General features: G+C 36.9%; 1 protein-coding gene across 3 annotated transcripts in view; it reads left to right on the forward strand.

Moving 5' to 3' along the window:
* The first annotated feature begins 3,155 nt into the window (after nt 1-3,155).
* The window catches only part of LOC121873261 (probable helicase with zinc finger domain), a 39,737-nt gene continuing 22,738 nt past the window's right edge, over nt 3,156-20,154 (forward strand). For 2 of the 3 annotated variants that reach the window (XM_042376686.1, XM_042376687.1), the window contains exons 1-12: nt 3,156-3,232; nt 7,122-7,279; nt 10,029-10,960; nt 11,886-12,819; nt 13,669-13,942; nt 14,019-14,146; nt 14,906-15,005; nt 15,497-15,623; nt 15,893-16,025; nt 18,504-18,634; nt 18,943-19,077; nt 19,708-19,854. In XM_042376686.1, the coding sequence (XP_042232620.1) occupies nt 10,439-10,960; nt 11,886-12,819; nt 13,669-13,942; nt 14,019-14,146; nt 14,906-15,005; nt 15,497-15,623; nt 15,893-16,025; nt 18,504-18,634; nt 18,943-19,077; nt 19,708-19,854 (2,631 nt within the window). In that variant the 5' untranslated portion in view covers nt 3,156-3,232; nt 7,122-7,279; nt 10,029-10,438. The remainder of the gene's footprint in view (nt 3,233-7,121; nt 7,280-10,028; nt 10,961-11,885; nt 12,820-13,668; nt 13,943-14,018; nt 14,147-14,905; nt 15,006-15,496; nt 15,624-15,892; nt 16,026-18,503; nt 18,635-18,942; nt 19,078-19,707; nt 19,855-20,154) is intronic. The other variant, XM_042376688.1, reaches the window with a different exon arrangement.

Below are 20,154 nucleotides of genomic sequence, written 5' to 3' on the forward strand. Positions count from 1 at the left end.
ATAGATTGAACTCAGATGATCAAAGTGTTGTTAAATATGTCGATAAACATGATTCCCTGACAGTATTACTGAAACTACTAATGATTAAATGAATCCTAAATTCATATTGTTGAGGGTCTTATTGAGGGTTGTAATCCTGCTTGGCCCGGACACACGTGAGAAGGGCGTTATCCAGTGTGAACCTCCCTACCAAAAAAGCAAACATCACATGTTTCCTCCAGGAGTCTAGGTACTCTAGTTCCTCCTGCACTAACGCTGGATGGACCAACCATCCAAATGGCTAGTAAGCTGAAAATAAATCAAATTCAATGTGAGAGAGTTTGTACAATTACCCATAAAGGCTCTCGAAGTATCATTTTTCTATAATTACCAGAAAATATGGAATTGAAAGCTGAACTTGTATATCCTGCTGGTACTGAATACTATTTTCTTGCTTAACATTTTTGCCACTGGTCAGCTCTCCAGTCGGTTGGACGGTCAATCACGTCTCTGTTACACTGTTGACAAGTACTGGGCATGTATTGGCTGTCTGTTGCACACTGTTGGCAAGTACAGTCTCAAGGTTAAAGAAGCCACACGTCCAATACTTGCTAACAGCGCGCACTATTATTGAATGTGACACTGTCAAGAACTTCAGGCCACCTGGCTTATTGCATCATGAACTTTGTAATTATTTCATTGAATCAGGGGTGCTTGAGGACATTCTAGCTGTTTATCCAAAATTTGCTAGCCCACAGTGATTAGTCTTCAATTAGAATATGACGTCCAATGTATACTTTACTTTTACTTTTATCCTCTTCACCGCTGATCGGCTCGTTACCCGCGTGGGCGATCGGTCACGTCTCTGTTACACACTGTTGGCAAGTACTGGGCATGCACCGGCTCCTGAAAGTACCTGAACCTGCTCTAGTGTTGGTCAAGTCTGGTCTTGAAAGAGCTCACAGATTGTTCCAAGAGTTCACAACTTTCACTCCGGAAAAGTTATCCCTCAGTTTTCTGGGCTTGCGGCTTCTTCAACCTTGAACTGTGACCCTTTGTGGGGCGAGCGTCCGCCAGCTCCAGGTAAGGGCACTCGACTGAGTAGTGCCCTTTGAAATGTTTATACACTTCAATTAGGTACTTCAATTAGGTACCCTCATGCCCGTCTGTAGTATAAGCTAGGCAATTTCAGGCGCTTTAATCTCTCAGGGTAGCTGAGGTGCCGAAGTGCAGGCACCAGTCTGGTGGCCCTCTTTTGGACATTTTCAATCAACTGACAATCCCCAGCACATCTCGGGGACCAGATGGGGTGAGAAGTACTCCAGACGAGGAAGCACCTCACTCTTGGAGATCGTTACGAGGGACGTACCGTCTACAAGTAGATGTCTGAACGCACTAGTGAGCTCATGTGGTGTGGGTCAGGTGTTAGGTCAGACACGACGTGGATTAACTTGCCGCCGATACAAAGGGATGGATTAACGTCTCCAGTAGCTGCAAAACCATGCAGTCTCGGGTCATATCAGTTCATGTACAGCCGACCAATCCACCAGTTACAAGCAATTCACTTCAGTTCTGCACAAGTCTCCATCGTGACAAGACGAGGGGAGGCTATATTTGAGTATGTGAAAGTAAAGTTGTAGTTTTCATTTCAGAAATAAAGATGGTCCTAATTTTTTACACTTTTTTACTTTTTTCCCTATCCTATATGTCGTTTTTGCTTTTAGTTTAACTGTTACTTATAAAGTTTAAGTATGCTTGGTGTGTACTTAAAGCATACTATATTTGAGTATGTGAAAGTACAGTAATATTATAATGGTACACAAACTATTTAATATATATATATATATATATATATATATATATATATATATATATATATATATATATATATATATATAGTGAGTCACTGTGCAATATGTATTTTTGTGGGGGACACACTCTAGCTACGCCACTGTCTGAACGACCTAATAATTTAGTTGCCTGATTCACCTTCTTCTCGTAATGGCCGGAGAACTTCAGCTCGTTGGAAACATACACACCTAAGTCCTTTTCACATTCATTCTCAATGAATGCAGTTTCTTCGTCTCGTTGGGACATATGAAGATTGACAGAATACGTCTCTGTATGATTCACTCACCATTTGAGAATTATCTGTACCTGTACTTTATACCTACACCTGTAGCCTACATTATACTTACACCTGTACCTGTACTTTATATCTATACTGTATACCTAAACCTGTACTGTATGCCTAAACCTGTACTGTACCTAAACATGTACCTTTTACCTAAACCTGTACCTGTACACAATTTATCTGTATTATTCTTATTCTGTTAACTTAAATAAGATGTGGATGTGGGTGATAAAGGGGTCAACGCACTCCTGCTGCTCCTGGCCCAACTTACTGTAGGTCTAACCTCAGTTACCTGAAGTAACTGACCTAACTTACCCAGACATCAAATACCGCACCTGCTTGTCGGACTCGTTAATACCCTGATCCAGCCAGCTTGACACAAGCTTGAACCCCGAGCGGACGCCCGTGCATACCCTGTACAGTACTCGTCAAGAGAGTGTAACAGGCGTAAGCGGCTAACGAGACGATCAGTGATGAAGAGGAGTGGAGGATAAAGCAGAAATACGTGTATAGTACGTGAAAGGTTATTAACATCATTATTGATTCCGTAATGGTACACCTCTGAACTGAGTTCACTGATATAATTATTTCTAAAATTGATATTGGTACTTATTGTAGCGGTTCCCATATAAAAAAAGCTCAAATATTATTTGGTACATGTACACATTCGAAAATGGCAGAACATTATTTTTTTTAGGTTGAGCTAAGAAATAATATGTGAATTGATTAATAACTTAGTAATTTTTATTTTTGCAATAATTATGTAAGTTTAATGTAGTGTTAAGGACACGAAGGCAGTAGCTGTGTGGCTGGCGGTGCCATAGCAGTGTGTTGTTGGTTACCAAGGTCTGCCCATAGAGAGTTAACACGGAGTCCACCTATAAATTTTCATGCACCTGGATAATGAATTTTATATTGTACATATTTTTGGAAAATATAATATTGTATCATTATTTAATGGTAGATATATATTATTGCAATCTTTAAGTAACATGAGTGACATGCATATCCGTATATCTGTCCTCTATTCATTTAGCAGCCATGATTGTTTATGTTCAGTGTAAGAGCTTCATCCTGGACACATCAGTTTGTTATTAATGCTGTTTATGCTTCAATTTTGTAAGTTATGCTTTTAACCTACGTTTGTGACTTGGTAGAGGAATCTATTTTTATTTTACAACTTATTTTCCGTGGTTTACTGTAGTGAAGTTGATGGGCGTAGATCATAACATTGGTTTTCTAAGAAAAATAATAGATGTTTAGAATTTTAATGAAAGGCTTAAAATATCGTAGACAGCTATTTCAGTATGGTGTGATGCTATGTTTAAAATGGAGAGACGTTTCTACACTCCCTTGAGGGGCAGTGTAAGTGTCCAGAGAACACCCTCTCTATACAGTACACAGTAAGTCACTACCCGGTAAAGCTTGGGAATAAAAACAGATCTAGACACTTCATTACAGACTCGGTAATTAACGTACAATTAGGTAGAAATAATACTGGTTCATACCACGTGTATATATTGTTGAAATAAAAATTGAGAAATATTTGTGTCATGATTTTAATATTTTTTTTCTTCATGATTTTCACTAGGTTTTGATTAATTGCAATAAATTCATATTCGATGTTAGAACAAGGAAAACCATAATTGAACTTATATAAGAAACAGCAATTAGGCTGTGGATTATGTATAATGCTTTGCTGAATTAGGCCAACAAAAAATGATTTCATTTTAGATATGGCTAATTTCATAATACAGTACAGCTAATATTGGTATTATTATCGCTTTGGTCATGCAGCCAATTTAGGTTTAGGTTAGGTTGAAATTATTTTTCCAATGTTTTTTTTTGTGTTTTGAATGATTCTGACCTTTGGAAGGTCGGTGCATGACCGAAACGATAATTTCACCCTAATGTTATCAGCAAATTCTAAATCTTACTGTTATAACTTTTATGATTTTAATGTACTGTATTTTATTCAGCTGTTTTCTAGTTCCCTGTTTGATTCTGCCACCAGGAATTGAAGTTTAGGTTAGATTGGGATGAGTCAGGTTGGGTTATATTATTTTAAGTATTGTTTCCTTTAAAATTAGATTATTTTAATAAAGATTACTAGACCTCAGTTATTATACTTGTTATTTGCTGTGATGATAAGTGTTGGTTAATGAAAATGGATTTCAGTATTTTTATCTTGTATTGTTATATCTTAACACAAAACCAAACTTGGAATATTACTATTGTAACATAAATATCCTGAACATAAGTCTTGTGAAAGCGGGTACCAGGCTGTGCAACCTCTTGCATTAGATATCCGGGGTACCCAGCTGTGCAAGCTCTTCCTTTAGTTTTCGGCAGTACACTGTACGGTACTCTAATGGACAAGAGAGTGATTCCTTATTGGTTTTTTTTTTGGGGGGGGGGGCTTAGAGGGAATGAGCCACAGCGATTGCATAATGGGGCATTTCTTGTTTTGGTAATATCCTGTACTGTACAGTAATGTGCTTTACTATGGTTGCATGCAAGAACTGGCAAATTGGTGATTTGTATCAATTGGAGATAAATGCTTTCTTACCTCATAATAAGTGGATGAGGAATTAATTTTTCATAATATAATTCTTGCACTTTCTTCTGAACTCCAAAACCATTGCTGCTTTGTTTATATCAGGCGTGACTGGGATGTTACATTAATATCTTTCAAAGACAGGTTTATTTTTATATGGAAGCTGGTAACTATGATTGTAGGTTAGGTTAGGTTTGGTAGATTAGGGTGTCAATATTTTACAGCTGCCAGGAGAAATTGGTTGAATCGTTCGCCAAGGTCAAGGAATATTTGTTAAAAAAAAAATTGCCCTAAACTATCTAACTGTACCTAAGATGTTAGAGTTATCATCTACTGTACAGTATATTATCATTTATAAAAGGAATTTCTGTCAATGAAACTAATTTTCTGTATATGAAGTAAATCCAAAGCTGTTTTTTTCTTGTTCTGGCATTGGATTTGCATTCTACAATTTATTTTTAATTGAAAATTCTATTGAAAACAAACCATAATTGTGGTGGGTAGTACTGTACATGGTAATAGTAAAGAACAAGGCTTCGCATTATCCAATTACCAAATGAAAAATCTCCAGAAGAAAACTTTTTCTTATATCAGTAATATTGTACTGTACAGATATCCATCGCTGTCCAAATGATTGCTATTTGAAAATTTGCTTATTCGAATATTCTATTCTTACATCTCTTTTTTGCTTACCGAAGGTGATATTCACTTATCCACATGTTGGTCTGATTGACTACTGAAATTGTGCACTAGGTGTGGCCTGGGAGTCAGCTGGGGGATTGACCATTTTGCCCCCCTTTCCTTCCTATTCATGTCCTCTCTCACTCCATTCGCTCATTGTTCGGTGCAACCAAAGTGCTCTCTTTATCCGTCTGTGTTTATGCCATCCTTTTGTGAATCTGTACATAATGGCATCCAAGCATAGTGGTGATTGCTCTGCTACCCTCACCATTGGCAAGAGACCCCACAAACCTGTGATAATTTGTCTTGAGCACCAAACCCTATTTTTCCTTTTTAATATATTATTCACAAGCTATCTGAATATTCAATATGTGAATGGCTTTTAAGGAACCTAATCCATTTGGATAACAATGGATACCTGTACAGTACTGTAATGCAAATCATGTGGAGGAATAGGACTTTTTGTATTCAGGTTTTTCCCTAGATTTTACCATAAATAAAGATGCTGCCACCTGCTGGTTTCATGATGATGCCATATTTATGAGTCACTGTTGATAAGTGCTACACAGTCCTGACCTAACCTAACTTAAGCTAACCTAAACACCTAAACCTAACGTTGCCTGGACGTTTTTGTATGGAAAGGATCCTGAAAGGTGTTCATACATAGAGTATTGCCATCTAATGTGGCAAAATTGCATATCTTTGTTCTTCAGGGGATATTTTTATGGTAAGAAATAATTTATCATCCTGTTAATGTCTTTGGTTAAGCCATCAGGGGCCTGATGTCAAACTGGCTGTCATATTTGTATTAATTTTCTTTTCCTCTATTAACTTGTGTATCAATGTATGTTGATTTTGATATTCCTTCACTTCATTATAAGGTCTTTCTGTGGTTAGTTAATAATAAGCATCACTAAACAATATCACAATGGTATATTCTTCCTTCTTACCCCCTCTTCTCTTTATGTGACTCATGGCTAGTTTTTGTACTGCTTCATTGTTTCCTATGCTAGGCACCTTAACCACTTGTGTACGAGGTCTCTTCTCTGCTGAATAAAATAATCTGGCATTATGTAGCCAAATGAAATATAAAGTGACTTCCCCATAGTGAAGGGGTTAAGAGTTAGAAATGAAAAATTCATGCTTGCTGAGTGTGAAATTGCCTTTGGGTAATTTTACAGTACGTACAGTACTGTGATAAGTTGGAGAGCATGAATTGTAAGAGGATTGCTCATTGGGAAGAAACTGTTTACTGTACTGCATTTAAATGAGATTATTTTGAGTAATCAAAGCACTGAAAGTGCACTGTTATTTTGAAAAATAAAAACAATCTGTTTTTAGCACTTGCCATAATATTGAATTTTATTAATAAGTAATACAGGTCAAACTTCCCATTATCAATATTTATCCTAAATTTTATTTTTGTTTTGTCCAATGTGGCAATAAACTTAATGCACCTAAATACATTACAGTATTGTACGATCCGGTAAGAACTTACAGCTAATGGAAATTTTGCAAATTTCTATTACAAACATTTTAATGTAAATACTGGGTACACTCCATGTTTTGTGGTAATGTCACTTAAAATTTCAGGTGTGAGTATTGATATATTTCAAGTATGACCTATGTGGCTGTAGCTCCAGGGATATAGATTTGGTGTGTACTGTATAGGTGATGATTCCCATTTTCTTAAGTTCAGATAAGGAGGTGATACACAGGTTTTAATGAAAATTTATGTGATGTACTTATTCTGGATATTTTTTGTTGCAGAGAACACTGAGGATAATAGCATACTGTTGTGTGGATTGTGTAGCAAAGCTGGAGAATGACTTTTCTCAATCTGTAGCCTTGGCGGTCAGAAGGATGAGTCTCGTGCTGCTTCTTGCTGCTCCAGGTTCATCCCTTTTGACCACCAGCATGACACCACCGTAAGTCATGTTTACAGGTGGGGCTCTTGAGGGCTATTACAGTACTTCAAATATACATTCTTTTTAGATTTTAATTTGTTGTAGTATTTACAGAATTTTAAACTAAACCACTGAATATTTTTCCATTTAATTTTTGTGCAATTCGTTTCATAAATTCCCAATTTATTTATAATAATCACTACCTGTTCATAATGTTATTGTTAATAATCTTTTCATTGTACAGCACTCTATAACATTTCAAGGTTGTTATTTTATGTGATACCACAACATTTTGAAGCCACCTTATAGTAATTGCTCTGTCTCTCCTTCCTTCTGTGCATATACAGTACTAAACATTATTTTTGGTTGAGTTTATTATAAATTCCACCCTTTGACTTGCCACATTTAACTTGTTATGAATTTTTAACTCCAGTTTGTTGAACGGTTGTATGTTAGGGAAACAAAAGTGATTTTGTTAAACATTGGTGATATTTTAACCTTCCCAGTCAAATGATTTATAAGCTTCTCCCAATGTTACTGAAAAGAGTTTAAGTAGAATGGTGTTACTTTGGTTTCCTCTTCAAATTTGCATTTTTTTTTTTATTTAACCTAGTTATGCTTTTGCTGTTATATGGCTGAAATAGATTGCCATTATAGTGTGTGTGTGTGTGTCATCTGTTTATGGTATTTTTAACTTTAAGATGGATCCAGGATTTTATGAGGGAAGGGGTATGGATTTTGGGTGAATGGCAATAAAGTACTGTAACAAGAAAAGTCACAATTATAGCTTGAAAAATTTCACATTTTCTTTAAACACCTTTAACCAGTGAGGTAATAAAAAGTGATGGTGGTTGTTAATTAAAAATACAGTAGGGTACAGTACATGACTTCCACAGATTTACAACACAATATACAGTAGCATGACATTATAGGTATGTTACTGTACATTATGTTAGAAAATCATATCTTATTAAATACCTTAATCAATATACAAACTAAGTTTGTTGCCATACTGTATTGCCCAGTGACTCCATTCTTATGTTCTTATATCACACTGGCCGGACAGCAACCACTGGACCTTTTCTCTTATTTCCACCACAACTTTGGTTTTGTGAGTGGCATGCCTGGTATTACTACAGTATACATGAACTCATTGTAGCCGACTCTTTAACCATGTTTATTACTGTCAATAATTTCCATGGCAGTAGGCTTAAATAACACTTACAGTTACTATCTTATAATGGCTTCACACCCAATATACAGTACATGGTTCCTCTTTGATCTTGACATCATGAGTGGTTTTACCTGATTTGGCTAGCAAGGCCCAGCCGCCAATTTTTGCCAGCCGCCTTGCCAATGACATCGTAATTCTCACACACAAAGAAGAATTGTCAAAGGTACTGGTTTACTGCACCTCAGTGGCATCGTGAGGGAGGGGCCCAGGGTGGGGGGAGTCCTTGGGTCACTTTGTGTCAAAATCAATCTCGGGTGACTATCAGGTTAGAAAGTGATCATTGTGGGAATATTAAGAATCAAAACTTAAAAAAAATAATTTCTGTTACTGATCCTGCATTAATTATGAGAAGAAACCCACATTGACAGACAAAATGTTTATTACAAAACAGTTTTGGTAACAACAGTCACTCTTCTCAGTGAAGTTACAGAGAAGAACCCATCACCACGGCGGTCACCTCTGATCAGGTCAGGCAGCACATTAACCGGAAGAGACCTGACCACCAAGGTTTTCATCACAGGATCCAGCTTGAACATGTCATTGTTCAAGTTAAAATTGTTACATTTTTATTAGAAACTGATTCCACTGTCCTACGTTTCTTAAAATCATTGCATTTGTAAAAAAAATATTATTTTTATAGACATGAACAGATACTGCATTATTAGTATTCCCATCTATGTAGCTACACCCCCAACCATTTACACCACTTACTTCACCAACCATTTACACCACTAACTTCACCAACCATCTACACCACTAACTTCACCAATCATATCCACCACTAACTTCACCAACCATCTACACCACTAACTTCACCAATCATATCCACCACTAACTTCACCAATCATATCCACCACTAACTTCACCAATCACATCCACCACTAACTTCACCAATCATATCCACCACTAACTTCAATATCCACCACTAACTTCACCAATCATATCCACCACTCACCAATCTATCACCACTAACTTCACCAATCATATCCACCACTAACTTCACCAATCATATCCACCACTAACTTCACCAATCATATCCACCACTAACTTCACCAATCATATCCACCACTAACATCCACCTAACTTAACTATCCACCACTAACCAATCACATCCACCACTCACCAATCACATCCACCACTAACTTCACCAATCATATCCACCACTAACTTCACCAATCACATCCACCACTAACTTCACCAATCATATCCACCACTAACTTCACCAATCATATCCACCACTAACTTCACCAATCATATCCACCACCAACACTACCACGTATAAACAAGTGTTTTCTCTATTATTTGTTAAGTGGATATATTGTATAGTATTTTTTATATTTTCCTCTGTGCTCTCACGTTGTTGCCCACTAGATACTGCACAGGATGGCCAGAAACAAGAACAAATACACAATGTAATTTTTATTTTTTTTTAGTCATTCAGTTATTCTTCATGCTCTAATTTTCTTTGTCATACATCACTTGAATGAGTGTATGGATGTATCATGAATAGCTACACATTTGTTTTTTGTATTTCAGATGTTGGCAGACTGGATATGGACGAAACTTCTTAATGAGGAAGAAGAAGAAAAATGAGTGGTGCTCCTTCCTTCCTGCATATAATTCTGTGACTGCTTATTGTTTATCTCTTGCTTCATTTTCTTTGTACTGCTTAAACTGTTACACAACAATACAACACTCCTGGGATATTTTATTCGTGTTGTAAACTTTTCTGAAGTGATATTTTCAGAATTACATGGAGAAGATTGTAATTGTTGTTAGTGACTAAAGCCCTTGTAGGGCTGAATGAAGTGAAAAATCCAGTTCAAAATAGAAAATGGAAAAAACAAAGAATTGTCATTTAAATTCTTATAGTGCAACAAACCGCAAGTTTAGCAAGTACTTCAAAACAAAAGTGGAATAAAAAGAAAAAGGAAAATCTGTGAGAGATGCAAGGAGCTAGGCATAAATCCAGAAGCCCAAAATCAGATATAGAAGGTGAATTAACTTTTGAAGCATCAGTTATGAGTGACAAACCTAAATCACCAAACATGAAGGCACACACGAGGAAAGATAAGTCTCCCCCGGCTCGTCTTCACTGTTCATATTGCAATGTTTACTTCAGCACCAAGGTGGAGCTGCAGGCTCATTGCCGCAGTCAGGATCATCAGACCACCATCATGTCAGATGAGGGTCGAGATTGGACTCACCGACCACCTCCCAGGGGATTGAGTGCGGACGAGTACACTCTCTGTGCCACTTACAAAGACACACACACTTGTCGCCTAGGGGATCAGTGTGTCGAAGCCCACAGTGATGCCGAACTAGTTGAGTGGCAGGAACGCTTTGAATACCGGGCTATGAAACTTGAGCGAGCGAGGGAGAAACAACTGCATGGTGCTTCCTATGCTGATCTGCTTCTGGAGAGACTTTCCCAGACACAACATCATGATGCTCTACTCTCTGAAAAGGTAAGGTGTTTTGCTCTTCATGTTGTCTTTTAACATTATTGTGTCCATTATGCCAAACCCTTTTTAATCTTCTTCAGTACCTAACATTTATCTGTACATTTTCCTTTCCCATGTATTCATTGTCACACTGACCTTTGCACTATATCCTTAACTTTCATTAACAATGGGACCGTTTTGTTTAAATATAAACTTTTGTTAGCACCTTCATTTTGCTGTATATTTTTATTTTCTATCTAGGAATATGTAAACAAACTCTCTTATGTCTCAGATATTGGATTACTGTGGAAACTGAAATAAAATACTTTAAGGGAAATAGTACATTGAACGAAGATAACAGCTATAAGGTTTTAGTTCCTTGTTACTAAGGAAACTAAAACACTTGTAAAACATCTTGAGTTATATAATTATTGTGTGTGCAATGCTGTGTTTTTTAACTGGATTATGTGTGTGTAGCGACATAAGCACACACACTCCTATTTCTTGCAATTTTGTTTTTGTTTATAGAATATCTAGAAAAGTTGGCTTAAATGGTGTAATTTGATGGTTAGTATTCATGTGTCAGGGTGGTGGTACTACAACAATTTTGGCAGTTCTCAGACTCTTTGACATTTAGCAAATCACAGCCAGGAGATATCTCATGTCACATAACCTATTAATTGGTAGAACTGTATCATGTACTGTACTGGACATATAATAGATACAGTACATCACATTGTAATCCTTGTAATTTATATATACCGGGTGTATATACTGTATAATGGTATGCTCTGTATACATACCATATAACAAATATTTTTTTTGGTTTAAATCGGCCAACCCTGATACTGTACTGTATATATTATTATTTTTATTGTTATTATTGTTATTATTATTATTATTATTATTATTATTATTATTATTATTATTATTATTTTTTTACTTTTAGAGTGAGGGCATCATAACCAACATCAGCATGGAACCCAACCTACGTGTGTCGCAAAAGCCAAGCAGCCATGAGTGGGTCATCAGTCTACATCCCGTTACACCCCTGCGGGTAGTGTCTCTACTTCATGATGCCCATCGAACACACTTCACAATTTCGGAGGTTACTCGCATAGATAATCATCGCCACATTCATAAATCATGTGAACCGGAGAATAATCAGGAGTGGGTGAACACTGATGCTGAAGCTTTGGTTTATCAAGAGCAGTCAGTTCATGAATATAAAGTAACTATCAGTTTTAGAACCATGATCTATGGAACTTTCCGTCAAGCTGTTATATTTGATTTTGACAGTGAACCAGTTCTTATGCAACGGTTATGTGTGGATGTCATTCCTGTTGAGGATCTTAGTGCTCTTGAGGAAACCAAGCGCACAATTCTGACTAGAAGTGAGAGATGGTGTGAAGAAAATGTTGAAATTATTCCATTTTATCCTAAACCTCATGAATTGAGTGACCATGATAAGAGTATTTTGGCTGCCTATCCAGCTCCAACAAATGAAAACTTTGTTTTGACACAGACGTCAATGGAAAAATTTCCCACAAAAAGCAACTATCAAAGCAGATTGCATGACCTTTTAAACATTGAGGAGTTGGCTCAATTTGATCTAGTGGCAAGGTTTAACATTAAAACAACACTTCAGATTACAAGTAGTTATTTGCTGTTGCCATCAACTGCAGCAACTGCAAAATACTCTCGACCAGGAGAACTATTTGGCAAGTTGGAGGTGTCTTCAGAAATTTCAGAAGATTCTCACCATGGACGATTAGTTTTATCAAATTGTAGCACTATCCTTGTGGCTCCTGTTACTGACACACGAGAAGCAGGAGGTAAAGCAACTTCACAGGGTTCAACTTTATCATCTGAATCTGGGAAAGGTAAGTTTGCTAATAAGTTTTGTATTTTATGGAACTTTGTGAGTGACCTGCAACATGGAATCACTGATAAGCACCCAAGGGCAGAACTTAACAGTGCTCAGGTGTGCAATGACACCCTTGTACTGTACACAGTCTATTATAGACAGTGTTTTACTGCAATACTGTACAGTTTTCTCTTATAGGCAAATCTAGATTCAAATATGGATTTATTAACCTACAAGAGTAGCTTATGGCTTGGCTATTGGGAAATTGTGATAACATGCTACCTCCTGCTCACAGCCAGGTGCCAGCTCTGAACAGCTCAAGTCCTATGAATAGGATTTGAAAAGTTTTGAGTACAGTTTATATATACCGGGTATTACAGTATTTAGATTTTTGATATGTTAGAGTTTTGGCACATACAGTTCCAAAATGTTTTTTTTTACATTTAATCTTTGGTTAAAAGGATTAATGATTATCGTTGAATAAAAATGTGTACAATTATCTTTGATTAAAAAGATGAATGACTTGTACCTTCAACATTGGATTTGATGGTTTGAATCATTGCTCAGCATATTACAGATTATAAATTGTACTCTTTTTTTCAAAGAACCATAGTGAATTACTAATAATAACCATTTAAAGAGAGGCTGGCAGTCATTAACTGTGTAAAAGGCCTTTTTGTGATTCATGCTTATGTAGATAGTAGTGATCGTGTGATGTGAATATTGGAAATTAAGATCAGTCTGTAGGTACAGTACTTCTAGCTCTCCTAAGGAAGATACTGTATGATGTAAACCTGAGGGATTACAAGGCTATATGCTAATGTTATATAAACTCCTATACTGTACTGTATATTTATTTTTACAGATGTTGGGGGAAAAGATTTGACTAAAGCAAAACGTCGAATTTATGAAGTCCTCATTGAAGACAAAACTAAAAAGGAGATCTACCTCAGATTTTCTGAATCGGCTGTTTCTGCTCTTCGTCTTACCGATGATGAGGAAGTGACAGTTGAAGTACAGTTCCAGCTGAACCGTTTGCCACTGTGTGAGATGCATGCTGCCCTAGATCGTCTCCCATCCTTAGATATGATATTCCCAGATGTCACCTTGGAACCTGCAATACCATGGAACCCAATAAAGTAGGTCTAAATTTACATAATGTAGTATATATATATAAATAATTTTATATATCATGATTTCTTGTTGTATTTATAGTGATATGTGCTGTTCCCACAGGCAGTGGGGGGAGAGTCTGGATGCAAAATTGAATCCCAAACAGAAGGAAGCTTTAGTAGCCATTACCGCACCCACTGGCCTTGTTTTACCACCTATATTGATTATTGGTTAGTAATAAATTTTTACTTGTGTTATCAGTGTACAATAGTTTGTGTACTGTACTGTACTAGGTTTTAGCTTATTTTTACTCACAGACTTGAAGGTGAAGGAAAATTTTTGGAAAATGTGTTAACTGTATAGTTTCTCAATTTTATGAAATTCATTTTATTTTTGCCCTTATTGAAGCATAACAATCTTAAGATAATTCTGATATGTCATATAAAGTGATTCTAGAGTACAAACACGAGTTTTAAATGAAAAAAATATTTCTGCATACTTATACTGTACAGTACAGGTATATAATTATTTTGAAGTGTCATTTGAAAGTCTGTTAGTCACATGGATGGAGTGGGTGGAATGGGGCTGAATATCATACTTCCATGTGTTCCCGTGCTTTCAAATATACTTGAAATAACTTCTGCTATAAAGAGAGGTGCTATGATACAGTCTGCCAGAAGAAACCATCAGTTAGCAAATTTAACTAAGATGCTTAGTTTCCATAGTTTTGATGAAGCTACTTATTAATTTGAGGAACTTAATACAGTTGTGTAATTGCAGTAACCAATAAATAATTGTCATTTTGTAATATTGTCAAATTAATATTGTTAAAAAAGTAGTGATTTAATGCTTGAAAGCAAAAAATGCATCAATTGCATTAGGACAAGTAGAATGTATATTTTCTTTATTATAAATGGTGTAAACTTATAATATTACTAAAATGTTTTTGTATGGAGATTTAATGGTGAGAGCTTGATATTCTTACACAGGGCCTTATGGGACAGGAAAAACTTATACATTGGCTCAGGGCATCAAACAAATCCTGCAGGAATCTGACACACGCATCCTGATCTGCACTCATTCCAACAGGTCAGAGCCTAAAGCATAATTGAAAAAAAAGAAATTATCCTTTCCCTAAGGGGTTATATCAGGGGTTCAGGGTTTGAATGACAATGTGTGTGCATGTGTGCATGCTTGCACGAGAGAGAGAATGTGTGCAAAATAAGACATTTATAGTTTGTCTGAAGGCCAACTTTGGACCCCTGAACATAAACCCAGGTGTGTTGGGTAGATATGTAGCTCCCCAACACACCTGAATTTTAGTACATGTTTAAGTTCAGGGTTTCAAAGCTGGCATGATGCTGATTTTCAAGCTCACAGACATAATAAATATCTTCAATACCGACACACATACACTGGTTCCAAAAGTAGCATCATGCAATCTTTGAACCCCTGTTATAACCACTCTTATTGATTAATAAAGAGAAAGGCTACATTGGGTTGGCTTCTAAATGCTTACAGTGATTGAAAATATATTTTTCAATAATTTTTAATACATAAATTTGTCTCATATGTTTCAGTGCTGCAGATTTATACATCAAGGAATACCTTCACCCATATGTAATGGCAGGGCATAAAGAGGCAAAACCTTTACGTATTTATTATCGCAATCGCTGGGTCACAACTGTCCACACTGATGTTCAAAAGGCAAGGTTGATGTTTTAATTTCTGTCTTAAAGTAGTGTAATTAGAATTGTGCATTGTTCAAGTATATTATAATGTTAAATGTTAAGAGAAAGACATTTATGTATGATAAAGGGCAATACATTGGAGGGGGCTTACTGGATATAATTAATCTTGATGACTGATGTATGCTAGGGTACTGTGTCTGGATTATATTTCTCAATGTGGTACAGTATTTCATAATTGATATTGCATTTCAAATTCTATTTACACTTAAATTTTCTTTCTTACAGTATTGCTTGATAGAGAATGACCAGAGTGTGAGAAAGTTTTTAATGCCAAGTGAAGAGGAGATTCTCTCCCATCGAGTTATAGTAGCAACACTTAATACCTCTCGTTATTTAGCATCACTCAAGTTGGAGAAAGGTATGTACTGTATTTCTATACTAATCATTTCTTATCTTAGAAATTTGATCAAATGCTACATAGGCCCATCTAGCCAGTCTACTGTAATACATGAATTTAGAAATTTTAATTAGTATTTTATATATTTTGTAATTGGTCATAATTTCTGTGAAGTTTTCAGGTGAGAGAAATTTGTAAAGGCTATTATAGATGGTTATTGTGATAGCCTTTTTCTCTTATGCATCAACTTTACATTTGGAAGCTGAAGATTCTATATTTATAAATGGACCCTAATTTACAAGTTTTGGTCAAGTCTTGAAAATGTTTTGAGTGTGTGAATAACAAGAGAGCAAGATGTTACACAGTTACGAGGGACATTTGGCATGGAAAAGAAACCTCATAGCAGAACATTCAAAATGTGCATAGCAATACAGTATGAGCATTTAATAATAATAATAATAATAATGATTAATGGTTTATTGAAAGAGCTTGGCAGCCAGAAGGCTGAAAATATACAGTTACATATTTGGGGAATGGGTTTCGAATTACAAATAATATACAAGTAACATAAGTGATACAAATGAGATATATAATAACTAGATGGGGAAAAGCTCAAACTACAGTTCATTTCCACATAGTGACAGTGCAAGGAGTAGTGTTTACTGGGAGTGAATACACTGGTTTATTACAAGTTATTGATAATTTTTACAATGGTTGGGACTGGGCTGTTCTTATAGCGATCAGTTCGTGCACGTATGGGCTGGATGCGGTTGTGGTGTCGAACAGCAATTCTCGGGCTAGGGATCTCAGGTGGTAGTAGGAGCCGGTGTCGAGGATGGTGTAGAAGCTTCTTACCAAATTTGCAGATGAGGTCGTGGTGATGGTCAGTGAGAGGAGGGTCAGTGTGTTGAGCGCTTCTTGATATGTGGAGTAGGAAGGGGAGAGAATAATCTTGCATGCCCTCTTTTGCACTTTTTCTAGGTGTTTACGTTGTGTGGCATTTAGGGAGGAAGACCAGGTGGGGGAGGCATAGGTGAGCTTGGGAAGTATGAATGTTGTGTAAACACTGAGGAGCTCGGGTGCAGGAACTCCGAGGGACTGAGTCGGCAGAGGAAGTGGAGACGGAAACTGGAGGATTTGACAACTTCACTGACGTGTGGTTTCCAATTTAGTTTGTTGTCTATGGTGACGCCGAGGAGCTTCGTGGAATCTACAACCTGGAGTGTGTTCGGACCTAGAGTAATGGAAGGAGGTGGGACAATGTCGGAGAGGTTGATGTGCATAACCATGGTCTTGGTATGGTTGATGGTGACATGGTTGTTGGTGGCCCAGTTTTGGAGACTGTTCAATAAATCCTGAAGGGCGGTATAGTTGGGAGCAGAATTGTTGACGCTGATCCCAATGGTGGAGTCGTCGACATATTTCCAGCGAGCAGGGGTTTCTCTTAGGGCATCATTGATGAGCATAAGGAAGCAGAGTGGTCCCATCTTGGTACCTTGGGGGATGCCACAGGTGAGTGACTGAAAGGTGGAGACAGCCCCTCAGAAGCGTACAGCTTGGTGTTGGTCACTGAGGAAGTCTGTAAGCCATGGTATAAGACTTCTCCGAAGCCCGAGGTCAATAGCTTTGTTGATGATTATATTGTGGTCGACTAGGTCGAATGCTTTAGTGAAATCAATGAAGGCGACAGCTACAGACGTTTTTCGTTTCTCGAAATGGCGGTATATGTAATCGAGAAAGCTGACAAGACAGTGAGTGGTGGAGGAAGTTTTCATGTTGCCAAATTGCTGAGGGTCTACGACTCCTGCAATATCAGCATAAGCCCAGTCGAACACAAAACTTTCACAGATTAGGCTGGGTATTGGGGTGATTGCAATAGGTCGTAGCTGATTTAAGGATTGTGGGCTGGTTAGGCTAGTGAATGAAGGGAAAGTCTGTGTTTACATTTGGTTCAGGCCACCCTACTATATAGCAGGAAAAGGCCTATAAAAGTGGAAACAGATATATTTGGATGACCTAATAGCCATCTTCTGCAGATCAACTTTTTTTGTATATAGATAAACCTTATTTACCTTGCCTTATTTTATCTAATGGCCATGATGAGGGAAGGTGGCCAGTGTAGGATCCCTCCATTGTTCTTGATAATTTTGACGGGTTATTTTGGATCCCAATATTGTTCTTGGGCTGGTAGACCATTCTATAGGTCTCCCAACCCTTTGTGTGAAAAAGAATTTCCTTATATTCTTTCTGCATGATAACTTGGCATGCTTGTAGTTATGTCCACTCTTGGTGGTACGTGATATCACAAAGAAATGAGTGTATGTGTGAGTCAGTGAGCAGGATTTGTATAAAATTGCCAGTTTGGCAAAAATTTTGAATATTAGATGTTAGTGTGTAATATTTAAAGTACAGTTTATTCTATTACTTACTGACTGCATTGTAAAGATGTAGGATTTGTTAAGATTAAAGTATAAAAAAACATTTCTTTTTTTGTTACAGGTGTATTTACTCACATTCTCATAGATGAGGCAGCTCAAGCTATGGAGTGTGAGGCCCTCACACCACTGGCTTTAGCAAAGCCTGACACTCGTCTTGTATTGGCAGGGGATTACATGCAGCTTAGTCCAGAGGTGTGTAATGATGAAATGATTTATTAATATTTTTATTTATTACAGACTTGAAATTGGATAATTTGTTATACTTTTTTACGAATGATATTCTTTATGAACATTTGCTACTTACAGCAGTAAGAGTGAAAGAATGACAGTAAATGAAGGGAGAGTCTGTGATTATTCTTGTTTTCAGCCATCCTACATTAAAGCAGGAGAAGGCTTGCAAGTGTGAGAAAAACGAAACTTGTTGAAAATGTAAAGCAGGAGAGTTATTAATTATCAAGTAAAAAAATTAAATAATATGAACTATTACTTGGTTTTTACAGGTTTTCTCTAAGTTTTGTGAAGAGCGAGGTCTTGGTACTTCTCTTCTAGAGCGTTTGTATGATCTTTATGCTGCAGACTCCCCATGCAAAATAATGCTTGTAGAAAATTATCGCTCACACTCAGCCATTATAAAGGTGAGATATTACTAAAGTTTTGTTCATTGTATACCTGGTATGTGCTGTCATACATGACCTGTAAGATTGTCATCGCCTCAGTAGAGGGGACCAATATAGCCAACAGTTAAATGTATTTATTTTTTCCATGAGTCAACTGCACATTTGTTTTGGAGAGTGAGGGAGACTGGATTAATTTTTGCTGGGGTAAAGTTATTACCATTGTTGTCAATTTGTAATTATTATTTATTTTATATTAAAATACTGTGGTGTGAAGTGATCCTTGGGTGGATCATTGTTGACAGGATAATATTTCACAGCTAGAAATAGGCTTTTCCTGTTTTAATAACCACACGGTAGAACGGTGGATGTTTACTATTTATCCATCATTTTGTTGGTGTGTGTCACTCATCAGATATTGCTGGGTTATTTTTTGACCATTATTAAAAATTCAAAAAATTGTGTGTTTACAACTGTAAGATTTATTGTAGGTGATTTAGAGATTTTATTTGTTCTCTGTGATAACATTAGAGCAATCAACTTTCTGTCCAGATCACATAATGGCACTTAAATATAATGCTTTATTGAAAAGGCAGTAAGCCTCTAATGATACTGTAATCATTCATTATTGTTTTATTTTTCCTCCACCAGTACACCTCAGATTTGTTCTATGAGGGTCGTCTCGTAGCAAGTGGGAAACAAACTGCCCATCCAAAGTTCCATCCTCTTACATTTTTTACAGCCAGGGGAGAAGACTTTCAGGATCCTAACTCGACAGCATTTCACAATAATTCTGAGGTAGGTTACTGGCATTAAATTATCAAAGTAAGTTGTGATTTATTCCTTGGTATAGAACAGTGGTTCCCAAACACGGGGTCGAGACCCCAAATGGGGTCGCAAGATGCATCATAAGGGGTCGCATAGAGGTCATGGGGTTGATGGGGTCCCATTGAGCTCATAGTCCAGGTGTCCAGGACAGAAGAACTTGGGCCAGGTGCTGTCTCATTAAGTCAGGACTATAAATTATGGTCAAGGGAATAATGCAGTTACTCTCCTTGTGTCAAGTCAGGTCAGTCCAGGGAAGGTGAACGCTGATAA

This window comes from Homarus americanus, unplaced genomic scaffold, assembly GCF_018991925.1.
Source record: "Homarus americanus isolate GMGI-L3 unplaced genomic scaffold, GMGI_Hamer_2.0 scaffold32929, whole genome shotgun sequence".
NCBI classification, from domain to species: Eukaryota; Metazoa; Arthropoda; class Malacostraca; order Decapoda; family Nephropidae; genus Homarus; species Homarus americanus.